General features: G+C 39.6%; 1 protein-coding gene and 1 pseudogene across 7 annotated transcripts in view; one reads left to right on the forward strand and one right to left on the reverse strand.

The window, feature by feature from the left end:
* COBLL1 (cordon-bleu WH2 repeat protein like 1) overlaps positions 1 to 8,213 on the reverse strand; it is a 161,513-nt gene extending 153,300 nt beyond the window's left edge. For 3 of the 7 annotated variants that reach the window (XM_034654662.1, XM_019808462.2, XM_034654661.1), the window contains exons 1-2: positions 7,802 to 7,928; positions 6,974 to 7,091 (exon numbers count right to left, since the gene is read on the reverse strand). In XM_034654662.1, the coding sequence (XP_034510553.1) occupies positions 6,974 to 7,091; positions 7,802 to 7,811 (128 nt within the window). In that variant the 5' untranslated portion in view covers positions 7,812 to 7,928. The other 4 variants (XM_034654665.1, XM_034654663.1, XM_034654664.1 and 1 more) reach the window with 4 other exon arrangements.
* Positions 8,214 to 15,269: 7,056 nt separating this feature from the next.
* Positions 15,270 to 18,206, forward strand: LOC117795938 (annotated as a pseudogene).
* Positions 18,207 to 19,443: the final 1,237 nt, after the last annotated feature.

Here is a 19,443-nt window from a genome sequence, read left to right on the forward strand (position 1 = left end):
TAAAGAGGGAAAGTGAGGAAGTCTGGGCACGTATGGAATTTTCCCTTTGTAGTAACTGTGCCAGGTTGTACGTAGGCCAGTGGTTAGTTAGAGCCTATGGATATTCTGAGGTGGCTCACCTGATGGGCTTGTCTGTATTCAGCCAAGTGGTCTCTGTGGACCCTCTCGACAGTCCATTGCTCCAACCTGTTGCCCCGAAGCAACCTCTACAGATAACTTATAATTGTTAGGACTGTTCTATTTTATGATGAGTCGGGCGTACTGTGCTATCACAGGTGTGTATGCAGGGGGGGGAAATGATATATACAGGGTTTGGTACTATCCCCAGTTTCAGGCATCCACTGGGGGCTGGAACACATCCCCCATGGAGAAAGGGGGGTGGGGAAGACTACGGTACTTCATATATAATTGTTTACATTATCTCTGAAGCTCTAATTTCAATGGCCAGAGTGTTTCTAACGGAACAAGAGTAACTAGGGAGAATTAAAATGAGGGATTCTGAGGCAGTTCTTCTCCCTGTTTCCCTAGCACCCCCATTCTCTCCACCTCAGAACCACAAACCTGAAAGCCTTAATGGGGCTCTGTTTTTTCTCTGAAGAGTGGGCAATTAAGAAACCGACCTGATTTAGCAGTATATGTGCTCTCCTCCCACCAAATTTCTCAAGGCCTGTTTCTAAGCAATATCCCTGAGCTATATATCATGAAAAAGCACAGATACAATCAGGATATTGCCCAACACAGGGCACAACACATATTGGAAACCCAAATACCTTAATTTATTGCTAATGAAACCTGGAAATTCTGACCTTTGTAAAGATTTATCACCATTTAAAATGTATTAAAACTTACAAATAGGACCACGTTTTCAGCTTTCTAGGAGTTGAACTTAATAGACTCTTTCTCCTGCCTTGGCATTCTTTGCTGTCTTAATACTGATATGACCATCCCAATTAAAGTACTTTCTTTGTCAGATTATTCCACATTTCAACTCTACAACTTTATGTCTAAAGCCATTAGTTTTAACTTATTTACATTTATAAACAGCATTGTGAACTTAAACTATATGAAAATAATAATAAATTACCCAAGCTCACTCTAGCATTTTTTCTAAAGACTAGTCAGTCTTTAAGAAGCTTTTCCAAGGGATTCATTCCTCAGATACGAAGTTTGTATGCAAAACTGAAGACATTTGGCCCTTTATAAATAGTCCTGGGAAACTTCTTTCTCCCATACTTTTAGTTTATTTTTACTGTAACAGATGGGGAAAAAATTTAGCAAAGCAGTCATTTAAAAAAAAAAAAAAGCCTTACAACTACCATACTAATGTTAGAACACTAAAAGCTTACAGATATGAAATATCTTTAACGACAACAAAAACACTTGCTGGAAATATAAAGGCAGTTTGACTTAACTCATAAGGTAGGTATACACTCAAAGACCTAGACAGGAACTCCTTCAGCTTTGTTCCTAAACATCTTAACTATGTATTAGTCATTTTTCATGAAAGTGTCTCCAGCACAGAAGTTTAGAACTTCTCTTTAAAATATATTCCAATATCATATGTTAATATTTTACAATGCTTGGGACCACGCCTTAATCACCATTCTGCAAATCTCTTACTATATTTTGTTATATGCAAACAGAACATTTATCATTTTGTTCCAATTTATATTTAAGTTTAACACTTAGAAGTCCTCCTGCCGGTAAATAAATTTGAATTAAATAATCACAACTTCATTTATCTATTTCATAAGTTAGGCCAGGAGGGTCACCAAACTTTATATATGGCCACAAGGTCAATATTTTTAGCTTTGCAGGCCATATGATCTCTGTCTGAGCTATTCAGCTGTGATAGGAAGGCAGTCATAGACGATATGCAAATGAGCAAGTGTGGCTGTGTGCCAATAAAACTTTATAGAAACAGAGGATAAGAGATTAATATTCAGAATATATACAAAACTCCTAAAATTCAACAACCAAAAAAACAAACCCAACTAAAAAATAGGCAGAGAACTTAAACATTTCTCAAAAGAAATAAGCAAATAAATAAGGACATGAAATGATGCTCAACATCAGTAATCACTAGGAAAATGCAAATCAAAACTACAATGAGATACCACCTCACACTCATTAAGATGGCTACTATAAAAAAAAACAACAACAAACAAAACCAGAAACCAACAAGGGTTGACAACCCTTGTGCGCTCTTGTTGGGAATGTTAAAACAGTACAACCAATATGGAAAAGACTATGGTCACCCTCGGAAAAGTAAAAATAAAATTACCATTTGATCCAGCAATTCTACTTCAAAAGAACTGAAAGCAGGGTCTTAAAAAGATATTTGTATACCCATGTTCCTAGCAGCATTATTCACAATATCTAAAATAAGGAAGCAACCCAGTGTCCATACACAGATAAATGGATAAGGAAAATGTAGAATATTATTCAGCCCTAAAAAAGAAGGAAATTCTGAGATATGATACAATATGGATGAACTCTGAGAACATTATGCTAAATGAAATAAACCAGTCACACACACACACAAAAAATAGACTGTTTGGTTCCACTTCTATGAGCTACCTAGAGGGGTCAAAATCACAGAGACAGAAAGTAGAATGGGGGCTGCCAGGGGATGGGGGGAAGGAGAGTGGGACCTATGTTTAACAGCTATGAAGTTTCAGTTCTACAAGATGAAGAGAGTTCTAGAAATGGATGGTGGTGCTGGCTTTACAACAATATGAATGTACCACTGAACTGTACACTTAAAAATGTTTAAAATAAATCTTGTGATATACATTTTATCACCAAAAAAAAAAAAAATATACAGTTAAAACCAAATAGGTGAAGGGCCCATTTCAGCCTTCTGGACTTGCTTTGCTGGGCCATAGTTTGCTGATCAGAGACTGAAGCTATTGCATATTAAGCCTGAAGCATAAGCATAATGTTTTAAAGCTAACATGAAAGTACCATTTCCATACTAACATCCTATTCTTTTCCTGCATAGAGAATTTCTTTGGTAAAGCTCTTAACATCAGGAGCCAATCTCCTAGTACCCAGAAAAACGTTTTACGTAAAGTAAGGGCTCACAAGTTTTGACTAATTAGTTAAATGAAAGTAGTTGTGTCAATAACATGAAGCGTGACATTTGTTATATAAATACACCTGCCATTTCCATACTGTAATAAGGTCATAACGTTATTCAATATCCTTTAACACATTTAGAGGAAATTCGACTTTGGACAAAAAGTCTAATATTACCTTAATTTCATTTTTCTTATTTGATAATCAAAAATTCCTACTTTTGAAAGTACACTATAAATTTGATAGCCACCTAATAGCAAAAATAAGTAGCTTGTCATATGACAAGAGTTAAATCATCCCAAACCATATGAAATGTTAAATATTTTGAAGACATAAACCAAACATTTAAGTTCCTTTAAATCCTAGGATTGGGGTTTCTCATATGCATTAGAATTTGTAGGAGTTTTTTAAGAATACAAACATGATTCTAAAAAGAGTCAAGGCAAGACACTTATAAAGCCACTCTAAATAAAAATACTGTAGCCAGCCATTCAGAGTAATCCATAGCGGCAAACACTGGGTGCCAACATGCCTACTGAGGAAGAGCACAGGTATGGGGATCAGATCTTGTTTCCATTATTCTTTCATCACTTCAAGTTTTGTGGCGCTGAGTTTGTTATTTTAGCTCTCAGAGCCTCGGTTTCCACAACTGCAAAGCAGAGTTAATGTACTTCCTCAGAAACGAGCAGCAATTTTTTTTTTAATATTACTATAAAGGACCTAAATGGTCCTTTATAGTAATGGAATGGAATGGAATCTTTAAAGCAGCAAACTAAAGCTGAAACTGAGGATTGTGAGTTGCCTAAAAATGATTAATAACAACCCTCATGCCATTTATGGCTTCATCTCCATCTCACATGTTGACATCTACTTAATGGTTCTCAGATCTGATAGCCCATTACAATCACTGGAGCAGCATTTAACACCTCTCCACAGCTTGTCACAGCCAGCTCAGGCCAAATAAAATCAGAATAGGTAGCAGGTGTGAGAGCATTGGGTGTTAGTTTTAAAGATCCCTAGGTAATTCTCATATTGAAACCTCAGCTAAGGTTCTCAACTTCTAAGTAGTCAATAAATGTCAGCTAACAAGAATTCAGTTTATACAATCAGTGAAATCTTAGAGCCAGCAGTGCATTCAAATAACAGCTTAAAAAAGTATCTGCTAAATCAAATTTTTCTACGGCTACAATGAACTCCATAGCTCCAAAGCTGCAAAATTAGAAAGCAGGTTTTCTACCCCTGTCCATTCCTGAAAATGTGTTTCAGAATCAAAACATAAAGGTCTCTCAGCAAGATTAACTACACTTTTGACATTTAAATTTCAATGAATTTTAAAAGGGGGGTGGTATCTGTCAGGGCAAGTAAAAAACACAAGCAGTAGTAGTGCTAAAGATAATGTACCCATACACTCTTTGAATTTAAATGTATCTTACAGTGGTCAGGAAAAGATTAAAAAAAAAAAAAGGCAATAAACTAGGCAACCAAAGTCTTGGGTTTTCCTTCAGGTTTTGCCACTCATTTGTTCTGGAATTTAAGCAAAGTTAACTCAGTGTCTCCAGGCTTCAGATTCTCATTTGTAAAATACAGAGTTGCACTAGATTTCTTATAAATGACCTGTTACAACAATGTAAAACTTGGAAAATTACAGAGGGATTCTTTAGAGCAAGGATATCTAAGGAGGACTAAACTAGGCCTCATAGGTTATTAGAGTCATGAGTCATGGTTTAATTAGTTTTACAGTAAGGAATTTACTTCCCAAACCCAATAATTTATTGTAATATTTTGAGATTGCTCCCTGCCACCTCCCATAAACCCATATCTAGGATACTTTTTTCCCCCCACAATTAAATCATTTTTAACATTCTGGACTTTTTGAGAAAAAGAACAAAAGCAATACTGTACTGAATATTCAACAAATATAAAAGACACTTGGGATATGCCAAAGGACAAGATAGAAAAGTGAAAGATATAATTTTTTTATGTTTATACTTCGCAGACATTGATCACTTCTCTAAATAGAATTCAGGGTAAAATGACACAGTCGGGGTGTTACTCTAGATGTTAAAGCATTTTTGCAGATGTCCCTCCTTAAATTTGGAGAGAGGTCAAATTCCTTAAAAGTATTTTTCTTCATAGCTGAAGAATTAGATAAAGCAGTTTTGTACATTATTTTCAAGAATGTATCAGTTTAACCTTTAAATTCTCAACAGTGAAATCTGAAGTATCTTAACTGTAGTTGTGCTTATCATTAGATAGCTCTTTCCACGCCTTCATCCATAACCATCTGATCTCACCTATTTCACTCAAAAGTATTGATTTCTGAACACCAGTAAGTGTACTTCGTGTCTATGCGTATGCTGTCATTTTTTTTAATTGTTCCATAACCTAATCCATTTTCAAATCCACCAGTTTAATACTATCTTATTTTGTGGCACCCAAATATATTTCTGTTTTCCTTAAAGTTGTTTCATCTTCAATTTACGTATCTCTGAAGTTCCATTTAGAGGCGCATGCTTTTATGATTAAGATCTTTCTACCGATATATTTTTTTACTCAGACATCCTGATGCGAGAATAAATGGAAGAATATACAATGCTGAACAATGAAAACACTGGGAAAATAATAGGAACGGAAGTCAACAGTAACAGGGCTATTTGCAGAGGGGAGAAGACAGTTCGAACAAATGAAAGAATTAATTCATACACTACATGTTTCCTCTACGTAAGCATTATACTAAATATCTTTTTTATTAGTCATGTTGCTTTGAGACTTTTCCATGTTTCCTCTAGACAACTGCCAATGTTCGCATGGTCTCTGGTGAATAAACATGCTGTGACTTGCTTCTAAGGAAACGCCTGTCATGTTCCAGGGAAAAATGACTTCTCTACTCTTAAGTCGGGAAAACTGTACAACTCTCATTCATTAGTTACAAAGTCGATTTTTCCTTAACGTTTCTTTCCTGGAATGTTTATGTTCTCTTTAGAGCATTAGATTATCACAAAAGAAACTGAGTTGGGAGAACAAATGTAGGAAAAGTTATGCTACATCAAAGGGGTTCCCACTTCAGAAGCTCAAAGAGCGCCCATGTTAAGCCTTCACTGTTTACCAAGACGAAGGTTATTTTCAGGTTCTCCCCCATCTCTTGCAGAACTACCTGTTCTCATTACTGTTTACCCAAACGCTTAGCAAGGTGATTATTAGCATATCTGGCAGGAAGACATGCTTCATTTAATATTAACTCACCGTGTGACAGCCCCTTACCCTCCAATCTCAATTCAAACACGTGAGGACACAAAGAAAAATATCTTGTTTGCAGTCTGACTTTGCGCTACGCTTTGGCACCAGCAATTGGCCACAGGCACACACACCCCCAGTCAGAGGCGCTCACCCTGCTGGGTCCCGGAACTGTCATGAAGGCTGACAGCTGGTACACTCTCCCGCTGCCCTCCACCGCTCTCAGAAAGCCCCTTCCTTACAGTCACTTTGACACTGCACACCTGCTTGGGCCTCAGCCCTCAGCCAAGGACACTTTCTTCCCCCCTCCCAAGAGCTCACTTACAGGTATCGTCCGACCCCTTCCAGAGCACCAAACAAGGGGCTCTTTGCTACAATTTTTGCTCTAGGACTCCTCACCCAATTCCTGGCATTCAGCTGCCCTTCAGCACTCAGAGCAGCCCCAGTAGAAAAGCAATCAAAACTGCCACAGCCCTCCGCCCCCGCGCCCGGGAGGCCTCCAAAGAGGCCGGGAGGAAGCAGCCTCCTCAGCTGCCTATCCAGCCAGTGAGTCAGGCAGCTAGCTGGCAGGGCAGCGAGTTGCCAGCCAGGTAAACGCGCTGCGGCCTTGCTGCCCTCGCCCTCCCGGGAGAACTTCGGCGCGGCGCTCTCGGCTTACCCTGTTGAGGCGGCGAGAGGTGCGGGCGCCGCCAGGGCGTCCTGCGCGCGCGGGGTGAGGCTGTCCATCGCCCTGCGGGGCGCTGCGCGGGCTCCAGCTCCGAGGCGGCGTGTCACTACTAGAATGGGAAAGGCCGGCTGGTCAGGGCGAGACGCGCGCCTACCCGAGGCCTGAGAGAGGCAGGACGCGCGTCAAGTGCCCACCCGAGCCCCCCAGCCGCGGGCCGGTCCGCCTTCGGGCGCGCTTCCACCTGCGGGCCGAGACTCCAGCCCGCGGGCGCCCCTGCCTCAGGTCCTAGCGGCCGCCTGCAGCTGCGGCGGCGGAAGGCGGCGCTGCAGCCCCCGCCCCGTGGAGCTTACTGGGTAGCCATTTGGCGCCTCTCGGGGCAGGAGAGGAGCTGCCCAGGCTGGAAGGAGGAGGAGCGGGGCAAGAAGCGAGGCTCACAGGCACGGCCGCCACGCCGGCAGCGCGTCTCCGGGCTCCCCGGGCCGAGTTTGCGCAAACAAAACGCCCTGGGAAAACTTTTCGCGGAGAAAAGTTAGGAGGTCTAATTCCTCTTTTCCCACCCAGGGCTCCTACTTTCTTTTCAGAAGGAGACAGTGGCTCGCCTGTTCTTTCCCGCGGCTTCCTCTCCCACTCTTCCCTCCCCCGGACCGCGCGCTTGTAGTTGGTCTCTCAAGCCGGGACTTGAAGGAGGAGAGCGCGGTAGCCTCTCCCAGGCTCAGCCCCGCGCGGGCCGGGCCGAGGCAGCGCCTCCCCCTGCCCTGCGGGCGTGGTGGCTGGCCATCACGGGGCGCCGCGGGGCCTTGCCCAAGCCGGCTCACTCACCCTGCCCCATTTCCCTGCCCAGAGCCCCAGAGCTCGCCGCCACCTCCGCCGGTCCGCCACATAGAAGTAGCGACGAGGCTCGGCGGCATTGGAGCGAGAGAGGCAGTGAGCCGGAGACAGAAACGGGCGGGGGTGGGCAGGGACCGTGTAGGAATTTCCCTCCCACCCTATTTCGGGTCTTTGGGGTCCAGCTGGGGGAGCGGAAGGAAAGGAAACTCCCATGCAGAGAGTTCCCATTCCCAGCGCTAGGGCCAGCGCGAGGGAGCCGAACAGGTGGGGAGGAAGGGAGGGTACCTGCCCTACGAGGACTGGAGGGGAGGACCCGGGCTGCCGCGGAAGTGCGGAGAGAAACTCGCCGAACGGGGCCTGCAGCTTGCTCTCCCAGCGGTTAGACCTTCCACATCCCGGGCGGTTTGATTTTTTTTCCTCCCAACTTAACCTCTGAGGTTGCAATTCGATTAAAAGCGCACCTGTGACACTGTGATTTTTCTAATCGGTGGCAGGTTTAAGCTTGCCCTGTCTGCAGAGGCGTATTTTTTTTCTTTCTTTTTAAGCATATAACAGCTGTGATATGAGGACTGGAAAATGTCTGAAAATCTATTAGCTAAGAATAAATGATAGATTTTATTCACCTCTTGGAAATTTTACAGGAATAAAAGAATCACAGACAAACCTGCGTGCTTGTTTGTACATTGTAGTTCCCACACGCATGCTCCATAGATAGTTCTTTACACCTGATAAACAGGTATATTTGCATATCTTGTATATTATAAATGCCAATTGTAAGGGGCAAGCCATTTTTGATGGGCCCAAAAGCTTGCTTTCAGAAAAATAACGTGAAATTAAGAAATTAACCTTAGGGGCACCTGGGTGGCACAGTGGTTAAGCGTCTGCCTTCGGCTCAGGGCGTGATCCCAGCGTTATGGGATCAAGCCCCACATCAGGCTCCTCTGCTATGAGCCTGCTTCTTCCTCTCCCACTCCCCCTGCCTTGTGTTCCCTCTCTCGCTGGCTGTCTCTATCTCTGTCAAATAAATAAATAAAATCTTTAAAAAAAAAAAATTAACCTTAAACTACAGTTTAAGAATAAAAATATTTCAATAAACTATTGCAGAAACGAGGTGAAAGAGCATCGTAAAGGAGACCTCTGCTGTGATATTTGCATCACTTAACAAATCTGTGTTAGCCACTTCAGCCTAGTAATAGGATAAAGTTTGACAGCTGGTAAAAAAACAAACAAACAAACAAACAAAAAAACTGATATGTAAAACCAAGTCTTGACTAAATGCTCCTTAATATTTAAGCATTGTAGCAATCAAAAAGATTGTTATGGGCAGTCATTATTATATATTCCTTTTTGTGCGTAATACATTCCTTTCAATGTATCTTTACGTATAAAAAGGGAAAAAAGTGGCTCATTTAGATATTGAAACCATATCAGAAAAAAGTTGCATTTTAATATTTTACCTGATTTAAATAATCAAATCAATTAAATGTATCTGGCTTTTAGTCTCTAAACAACTAAGGTTAAACAATTTCATGAATTATGCCTCTAAATGACTTTCACAGTTGCTTGCACAGACAGTAATGCAGGCATTGAGTAACAGTGAAACTAAAGTCTATTGACTTTCAATCACAAAATCAAGATTAAATTTTAATTAGTTTCGATCTTAATTTATGACATGCTAATAAATATTGTCTCCATTAGTCTACCTGAAACATCATTTTCATAACATTTCATAACTGCTGAAGGCATTTTCAGTGATCACCAATTTTTCCTGTCCTAGTTTTAGGCATAGGGGAGGATTACACTCTCCACCCCACTGAAATTACATATAGCGATGTAATTTGTTTTAGTAAGTAAACGTGAACAGACATGAAAGCTTTCATTTCCTGGTAGAATCACCGAAGGGCCAGTGCCTGACCCTATGCTCTCTTTCCTAGCTGCTGCAGTCGTGGAAGTATTAAGATGGAAGGGCGCAGGACTGAAGTATCCTAGAGGCCAAGCATTACTTAGCCTTCCTTAGGTATAATCATGTTTGACAACTTTCCAAGTCAGTAATAGCCTAGACCTGATGTTCTTCTCATATGGTACTAACCTATACCCACTGGAGTCTGCTAGTTACAAACATAGTTCATTAGCAAAGCAGTAATCACAGTTGCTACAAACTACCTCCTTTCAATCCTTTCCTCTGGTTATGCTGAACTATTGCAAATTACCCAAATTTCCAAGATTGTGTTTAATTTCTCTCTGGAAATCTCCCTTCCTTCATTCCATCCAGCCATTTTTCATGCATGTACTTAGGTATTTTCTCTTCTGAAAGACCTTCTTGACTACACATGGGTAGAATTAGCCCTTCCCTTTCTTTTTTCTTTTCTTTTCTTTTTTTTTTTAAGATTTTATTTATTTATTTGAGAGAGAGAGCACAAGCAGAGGGGAAAGGCAGAAGGAGAAGTAGACACCCCACTTAGCAGGGAGCCCGACGCCGGCTATGCTGGCTAGATCCCAGGACCCTGAAATCATGACCTGAGCCAAAGGCAGATGCCCAACCATCTGAGCCACCCAGGAACCTCAGCCCTTCCCTTTCTTAGCCCCAGTAAATTCTGTTAGGTGGGGCCCAGGCGCCATGATATTTTCATTTTTCAATTACATAATAACGGGGTGTGTGGGTGGGTGAACTTAACGGTCCATGTCTCACTCTTTGTGTCCTGAAAGGATTGCCCAGAACACTGAATGCTCTTTGCAAATATCTGTGGAATGAATGAAGGAGTGAAGAAATCCTTTAAGACTCCATTCCTCAGGGCAATTTTAAGAGGCAAGTGGGAACTTAAACCAGGACAGGACTTTCCAATTCAAAATAACTGGTAGACCATTTTAAATGGAACAGATAGTGAGTCTGTCCTTTTTGGGAGAGACTTATTCTCTACGTGGTTAGCTACCTCATCAGGGTTAGTTTCAAAATCACCAGGTACGAAGAAGATCCATTTAGCTATATATCTCTTTGAATAATAGTTTAGGTTTCCGATTTCTGCTTAGAGACTATTAAGAGGGGAAAAGGTTTACATACTTAATAAATATGTACATGCTTATATAAAAAGCAGACACTGTATAAAGTGGGCAATGCAAAAATTGTTGGAGAAATAGAATTGGAGTTTGTCTAAATATTTTGTAAACTATTTGGGACAATGAAAAACTTTTTCGTATTTAAGTATGTCTTTATTTGAGTATGAGTGCCATTGAATAGATTTAATTAAAACAGAAAAATCATACTTCAGAGGTGATAAATATCTTCCTATGCACTTTACTTTAGCATAGTATAGCCTATAGAAACTGCTTATTTTATGTCTTCCTAGATTGTGTGTGTGTGTGAGTGAGGTTTTATATAGCAAGATCAGAGATGTTGCAAGATAGTATTCAATTTTAATGGACCTCTTTAGACTTTGTATTTCATAGAAACCTCTTAATCTCAGTCAAGCATGTCTTTTATTATTATTATTATTATTATTATTATTGACTTTATGAGAGTTTATTGATGACAACGGGGAGCTAAAAGCTAGGCTTATGGCTTTATTCCCAAGTCTGGAATATATACATAATAGTTTATTATCATTTTATCTTCTTACAGTGTTCTTACAATTTATAGAGTACTCCTACATGGCTTAAAACATAGAAAGTGTTGTTAGAAGTCAGTGTCTTCTATATAAATTCTCCATGAGAGAGCTAGCTTTATCCTAAAGTACCCAAATCCTTTTTTCTCCTCTGGCAGCCAGGAATCTTAGACAGCTTTTCTACTTAGTCACTACTATTTCTAGCTTTATCATTGGCATAACTGCTTTTCTTTCCTCTCTTTTAAGGCTTTTCACTTTCAAACTGCCCAGTAATTGTTTTATAGGTGAAAACAAATTCAATAGGTATATATATATATTTAAGATTTTACTTATTTATTAGAGAGAGAGAGCATAAGCAGTGGGGGGGGGCTGCATTCTATGGTCTGAAGACAGAAATATATTTGCAGGAATTTGTGAAAAATGATATTTTTAAATGATTGTCTAATGTATGTAATTATAATAAAACTTACAGATTAGCTTTGTCCATTGAAATTACTCCCAGAGCAATTGTTAATTACATTTATTTGAAAGCAAAGTTGGGGCACCTTCCTGGTTCAGTACATGGAGCATGAAACTCTTGATCTCAGAGTCATGAGTTCAAGCCCCACATTAGGTATAGAGGTTACTTAAAAAAAATTAAAAGCAAATATAATAACTAAGGGTTGTATGTTTATGTAGTTTTTAATAACCATGGTAATCATAGCCATTTTTATGTGTAAAGAATGCTTACAAAATTTATACTATGTGAAATAAGTAACATACTCAAATGAAATGGTAATATAATGATTATATTTTTAAGTGTTTAATACATTATTTCCTCTCTAAGTATTGTAGATCACACGTATAGTTTTGAAGGGTACTTGAGTGTGGAGGATGTTACATTTTTTACAGTTTTTTAATACTATTAAACAGAACAAGCCATATTTGGCTATAACATTTCTGAAATATCAGTAAATCCATTTTTCTTCTATGAAGTTTAACACTTACTTATATCAGAGTTTGGAGAAAATAAGAACGGTATTATTTATAGAATAAAATGTAAATTGTGATTTTCATGGCCTTATGTTTGGAATTATAATTATATTATCATGTTATACCATTTATCTTTTGGGGGGATCATTTATATGCAAGCATTCTAGAGACTAAGAGTACCGAAATAAAAAAATAATAATAAAAATAAAAAATAAAAAAATTAAAGTACCAAAATAAGTATTTCTTGTCAATTTTAATGAGCTTCAATTTTAGGGAACTTACATTTTATTTTTCAAAACTTAGAAAATCCCCATATATTTTCTTAGCATAGAATTTCCAAGTAAATTATATATTTATGAATTAAATTTTGAATAAAGGGAGTATTTGTTGAATATCTGTAATACCTAGCATTGGGTTTGAGAAACAAAGATGGCAAAGATATTGCCTTTCCCCTGGAGGAGCTGATAGACCACTGGGTTCATCAGTAATATTTTTATGGTACTCAAGTGAAAATCTAAAGAAAATTGGTCAATCATTATTTGTAGGTCCCTACCTCTCTTCCAAGAGATAAAATTAAACATTTTTTTCAATCCTAATTATCAAAAGAAGAAATGCCTGAGTCTAGTATGCTGTGGCTCTTATAAATAGCACTACATTTCTATATTGTCATATATATTTCTAAGTGAAGACTCTTTTTAACACGCACACATTCCAGGGTAGAGGTGAGGCCTCTGGAAACATGCATGGGCATGCAGACATGTAAAATATTTTGTACTATAGGCATGCAGGAGGGCAGAGTTTTCAGTGCCCATCCAAATTCCAAGCTACAGATTCTGCTATATCAACACCAAGTTGTCTAAAATCCATTTTCTTACTCCCTCTGTAAGATGTCTTTTTGTCAAAATGAATTTCTGTTTCTCGATTCTATAATTCTGTTATTGGTTGGCAGTAATTGTCTTACTCATTGGAAAACAGTGAGCGCTTCTATGTCATTAAAGTATCAACTCTGTTTGAAAGACAATTATCATATGAGATCACTTATATTTGGAAGTTAAGAAACAAAACAGGATCATAGGGGAAGGGAGGGAAAAATAAGGCAAAATCAGAGAGGGAGACAAACCATAAGAAACTCTTACTCATAGGAAGCAGGCTGAGGATTGCTGGGGGGAGGGCAGTAGGTGGATGGGGTAGTTAGGTGATGGACATCAAGGAGGGTATGTGATGTAATGGGTACTGGGTATATTCTATAAGATTGATGAATCACTAACTCCTACCTCAGAAACCAATAATACATTATATGTTAATTAATTGAATTTAAATTTAAAAAATGGAAAAAGAAAAAGTTCAAAAAAATATATCAGCTCTGTTAAAATTAACCTTGTGATTTATAATTTAAACACCATTCTTGGGGCACCTGGGTGGCTCAGTCCTTAATTGTCTGCCTTTGACTCAGGGCCTGATCCCAGAGTCCTGGGATAGAGCCCTGCATCGGGCTCCCTGCTCCCCTGGGAAGCCTGCTTCGCTGGGAAGCCTGCTTCTTCCTCTCCCACTCCCCCTGCTTGTGTTCCCTCTCTTGCTGGCTGTCTCTCTCTCTGTCAAATAAATAAATAAAATCTTTAAAAATAAAATAAAAATAAAATAAACACCATTCTTATATAGATGTTTTCTCTCTTTTCTTAAACAGCAAAAACAGGCTAAGGACCAAAAAGTAAATTTAAATTATATCTTAATATTGCCTATTAATTGTAACTATAAATCGGAGCTACTTTTCTTGTTTATGGAGCTTCATAAGCCCTTAACTATTTGTCAGTTTCCATATATCTCAAAACGTACAGCTTTGATTGAGGCAGCCACTGACTCTGGCTTTCCAGACATAAAACCTAACAAGTCTCAGCATATTTCATTCTGCCCGGGGTCCTCATCCAACTCCTCTGTCTCTTCTCTTGGGTGGCTGAGCACGCGTGTGATTAACTAAGTACCACAGTAGTTAAGAGCTCAGACTCTGGAGCCAGACAGATTTGGGTTAACATCCCTGGCTTGGCTACTCACTATCTGAGTAATATTAGGAGAGTTACTGCTTCTGGGAAAGAATCAGCATTCAGTGAAGGCAAAATAAGCATCCAGTAAGGGTGATGGACACCCTTTTCTAAAAGAATGTCTTGCCACCTGTGTCTTGGTATATCCCCGAATTTCTGTCTTGGGAGACATGGCTTAACTAAGAGGTTCTCATATTTTGAAATGAGAGTACTTTACACTTGGGCTGTACACATGGCCTAGTCTGTAAAGCAGAAGTCTTTCTGCTTCAAGGAGGGAGCTTCTGGTTTTTTGGGCCTATGATGACCTTGGTCAAGTCATTCAACTATAGAATCTTCTATTTCCTTATCTCTATAATGAGTCTCAGTTCTTTTTCTCTCCATCTGTGTTAAGTAATCAAGTTCATTGCATTAAAAACTACTGAATTTGTGTACATGGACTATTAATAACAAAACTTCACTCTGTAACACCTTGCAAAGTGCTTTCTTTCACTGCGTCTAGTTTGAGTCCTTTAAGAGTTCGCAGAGATAAGCACTCATATCCCTATTTTACAGTTCTGCAAACTGAAGCAAACGACTTGCCTGAGGACTCAATACTGGTGAAATGGCAAAATGAGGAGCAAAAGTTATTTTTTTCGGTTGTATTATTTTTAGTAACATTACAGTTACCTTGCTGCAAGGGGTTAGTCCACAGAAAATTAATGTTATTATATAAATATCATGCTGAATATCCTTTCCCATCTCTGAATTCTAGGCCACAGGTACTAGCTACCAAAACCTGCCTTGTCCCAAAAGACCTAGTTTAGTTTGGGGAGACTTTGAGACTGTGAATATTTCCAGTTTCGTCCATGAAATATGAAGGTCAGAAAGGCAAAACACAAAAATTTAAAGATGATCAGAAATTCAGATGCGTTCTGGAGTGAGCCACCCTTGACCTAAATTAATTACACTGTGTATTTCCCTCTACTTACAAGGGGAAAAAAAGCTACCTGGGAATAGTAAAGGCAGACAGTCAAGGAAAATGACTCACAAACTATGTATTTGGGATATGGATAGTATGATAGAAAGAGCACACTATTAAAAGTCCAGGTAAAGTAATAGAAGTTACTATATCTAGCACATATCAGCTATAGTCTTTTTTTTCATTTTTTGATCATTAATTATTGGCTATTTTAGCTATTTTGCCCTGCTGACTGTGGTAGAAGTGGAAGAATGTGATAGGAAAGCAGAAAAGGGTGGAATTATAAAGTGATTGCATATATGTGAGTTTGTCAACTTTGAGTCTTGTTTGTATGTAAATGGGGAAAATAATACCTATTTCATTAACAGACTGAACAGAATGTCTGGCACATCGAGGGTACTCAGGCAGCTTTGACCACACAAGTCTAAGTCTGAATTAAAAAGGTACTCAGGGGTGCCTGGGTGGTTCAGTTGGTTAGGCAACTGCCTTCAGCTGAGGTCATGATCCCAGGGTCCTGGAATGGAGCCCTGCATTGGGCTCCCTGCTCAGTGGAGCACCCTGCTCGGTGGAGGCTCCCTGCTCGGCAGGGGGCCTGCTTCTCCCTCTGCCACTCCCTCTCCCACTCCCACTGCTTCTGCTCTCCTGCTCTCTCGTTCTGCCAAATAAATAAATAAAATCTTTAAAAAAAAATAAGGTACACACACACAAAGGTAGTACAAGGAGCTATGCAGATCACTGTTGACTAAAATATTTTCTCCTGGGTATATAGCTGTATCAGATATCACAAGACACTTAGGTAGAAGATTGTTTGCATAAGGTGGTTTTCTTTGGTGTGTTTTTGTATGATTATGTATTTATAGGAGCTACTGTATCAACTCAGTTTATATTTTCTAGATCTTTACAGTTTTCTGTTGTAATAAATAAGGTGGATAACTTTGGTCAGCAAGAACAAATATTCTCATACAGAGATCTGGGAAAGTACGAAGTAAATATATAGTTATCTTTGGAATAAAAACATGAAAATGGAATTAAGATGTTCTTTCTGAGGGTGGGAAAGGAATGATAAACAACCGTATCAGTTTTAACCTCTGAATTCCCTGACTGCATGGGAACTATTTATGACAATCAGTGACCTTTTATTTGGAATGTTACTAAAACATAGTTTTACGTCAGGCAAATGTGAGGCTACTTTCTATATATTTTGATTTGGATTAAGTATTGCCTCATAGCGCTAGGCATGATTCTTGTGCATGTTATAAATTTTGCAATCTGTCAATGCTATGGTACAAGCTGAGCTATTGCTAACACTGTTTCAACACCCAAGGGCTTTCTTCCAATTCTTCCTGAAATATCTCATTTTTTAAAATAATGTTAGAGGAAGTTGAGGAATTTAAAAAGTGAGTTGGTAGAACATGCTAACGGTAGTTTTGGAATACAATCCTTCCATTTGTGAGTTCTGTGCTTCAAATGACATTGGCTGTAGAAGTCTAGCAAAAAAAAAAAAAACAAAAACAAAAACACAAAAAAACCCAGTAAGTTACCTAGTTTTTTCAGCATAGCATGTCTTTAAACTTCAAAGTCAAGGCAATTCAGTGAAGCTAGTCATTTTACAGTTATAGTTTTTTAGTGGGAATTCATAATCCTCTTTTCTGAAGAAAGTTTGGAAAATAATTTCATAAGTTTTAGTTTCTTCATCAATGACCGTGATAAATTGGTATAATATTCTAGAGTTGGAAGGTTTGAATTATGAATAAGTAACAGATGATTGTACTGTGTAAAAAATTGTAACTGTCACAGATAGGAATTATACCATGTTAAATCTGAGAAAGAACCATCCGTTGTATTTATTGGAAAACAGAGACTTAAAAATAGGATTGTCAGGGGGCCTGGGTGGCTCAGTCATCGTTAAGCGCCTGACTTTGGCTCAGGTTATGATCCCAGGAATGGAGTCCACATCCGGCTCCCTGCTCATCAGGGAGCCTGCTTCTCCCTCTCCTTATACCCCTCCCACCCCACTCGTGCTCTCTCACGCTCTCGCTTGCAAATAAATAAAATCTTTTAAAAAAAATAGGATCAGAAGATTTAGTAAATAAAAATACAGGACGCCCAAGGTCAGGACTTCATCTGGCACGTGGGTCGAGATCTTCTGCGTGGGTCGCCCTTAGCGCCTGCACCTGCAGGCTGCTGGGATGCTTCCTCCGAGGTGCTGCGTGCCCCGCAGGTTGGGACTCAGTGCCAGACGCACGCCGCTCCCCGGCCGTGCGTGCAGACCTTTGGACTACTCCGTGTGCGCGTGGGCCTGGTGCAGCTGCGATGCCCTACACAGCAGGAGGACAAAACTTTTGTTGAGTTCCTGAATGGTGAAATTAAAGAGGAAAAGAAGATACAGAGCATTAAGTCCCTTCCCAAGATGTCTGGAGGTTGGGAGCTAGAAGTGAAGGGGACAGAAGCCAAATTATTGCGGAAAGTTGCTAGAGAAAAGATCACTGCCACTTTCAGCATTCACAATAGCATGCTGCCAACATTTGATGGGGAGGAGGAGCCCAGAAGATGAGGTTAGGCAAAAAGAGGAAGACAAGAGTGACATTTTCTCTATCAGGGAAATGAGCTTTCAGTCCATTGGCGAATCTTTGTGAAAGGACACTCAACACACCAATTCTGTGACCTGGGCCTTATATGACCCCCTGACGGATTTCTTGGCAGACGGAGGGGTGGATAACACTTTTGCAGATGAGTTTGTGGACCTCAGCACAGCCCTGGAGCACCAGGAATACATACCTTTCTCGGAGATCCCAAATTTTTGTCAAGAGCCAGTAGAGCAGAGACACTGAGCATCTTAAATTAATGGCAGGCCTTGCCCAGGGAACAGACCTACTCTGAAGCCAGTCACACACATGCTTTTAGATGGTTTTCAGCCTAACATCCTGGAAAATAATCCAAACTTAAACAATTTCCCTTACCCTCTTATTTACTATTCATTTATTTCTTCTCTACAAATCTGTTATTACTAGATGTTTGTATAGCATAATGATGGACAATAAAATTGGTTTATCTCCTCAAAAAAAAAAAAGAAAGAAAAACAGGATACCAAGTTAAATTTGAATTTCCAGTAACAGTGAATAATTTTTGACATAAGTATGTCCCATTCAATATTTAATTATGCAAAATAATTATTTGTTTTTTTATCTGAAAATCAGATTTAACTGGTATCCTGTATTTTACATGGCGATCCTACCCTAAAGATATCATAATTCATTTCAAAAGGCATATAGCTAACTAACTGCTGAGGCAGGGTTAGAATCTGAACAATTCAGTAGTTTTCAGACACTCCTACAAAGGATTGTTATATAGTAGCATGTTTTATTTTATTTTTTAAAAAGATTTTGTTTATTGGGGCGCCTGGGTAGCATTGTCGTTAGGCGCCTGCCTTCGGCTCAGGGAGTGATCCCGGAGTTCCGGGATCAAGTGCCACATGAGGCTCCTCCGCTGGGAGTCTGCTTCTTCCTTTCCCACTCCCCCTGCTTGTGTTCCCTCTCTCGCTGGCTGTCTATCTCTGTCAAATAAATAAATAAATAATCTTAAAAAAAAAAGATTTTGTTTATTTATTTGACAGAGAGAGGGGGAGAGAGCACAAGCAGAGCGCTAGAGGGAGAGGGAGAAGTAGGCTCCTCCCTGAGGAAGGAGCCCCACGCTAGGCTCAATCCCAGCACCCCGGGACCAGGGCAGGAGCCAAAGGCAGGCACTTAACTGAACGAGTCACCCAGGCTCCCCTATAGTAGCATGTTTTAGAAAAGAAAATAACTATATTTTATAACCATAATTTCATAAGAAACTGGAAACAATGTAAATGTTTAAAATGGAAAGCTTTGAATCTAGACTCTAGTTACCAAGCTCTGAATTACTTTTTTCTCTCAGAATTTAAAAAAATGCTTCCATTTACAAATCAGAGTTTCTGTTTTAATTTTAGTCACCACTGTTAACCAGAGCTGAATTTCCTCAAAGCATGTTTCTGAATACTTCTAGTCAATAATTCAAGTCATTTTTAAGTCAAATCTTAGCTAAGAAAAA

Source organism: Ailuropoda melanoleuca, chromosome 2 (genome assembly GCF_002007445.2).
Source record: "Ailuropoda melanoleuca isolate Jingjing chromosome 2, ASM200744v2, whole genome shotgun sequence".
Taxonomy (NCBI): domain Eukaryota; kingdom Metazoa; phylum Chordata; class Mammalia; order Carnivora; family Ursidae; genus Ailuropoda; species Ailuropoda melanoleuca.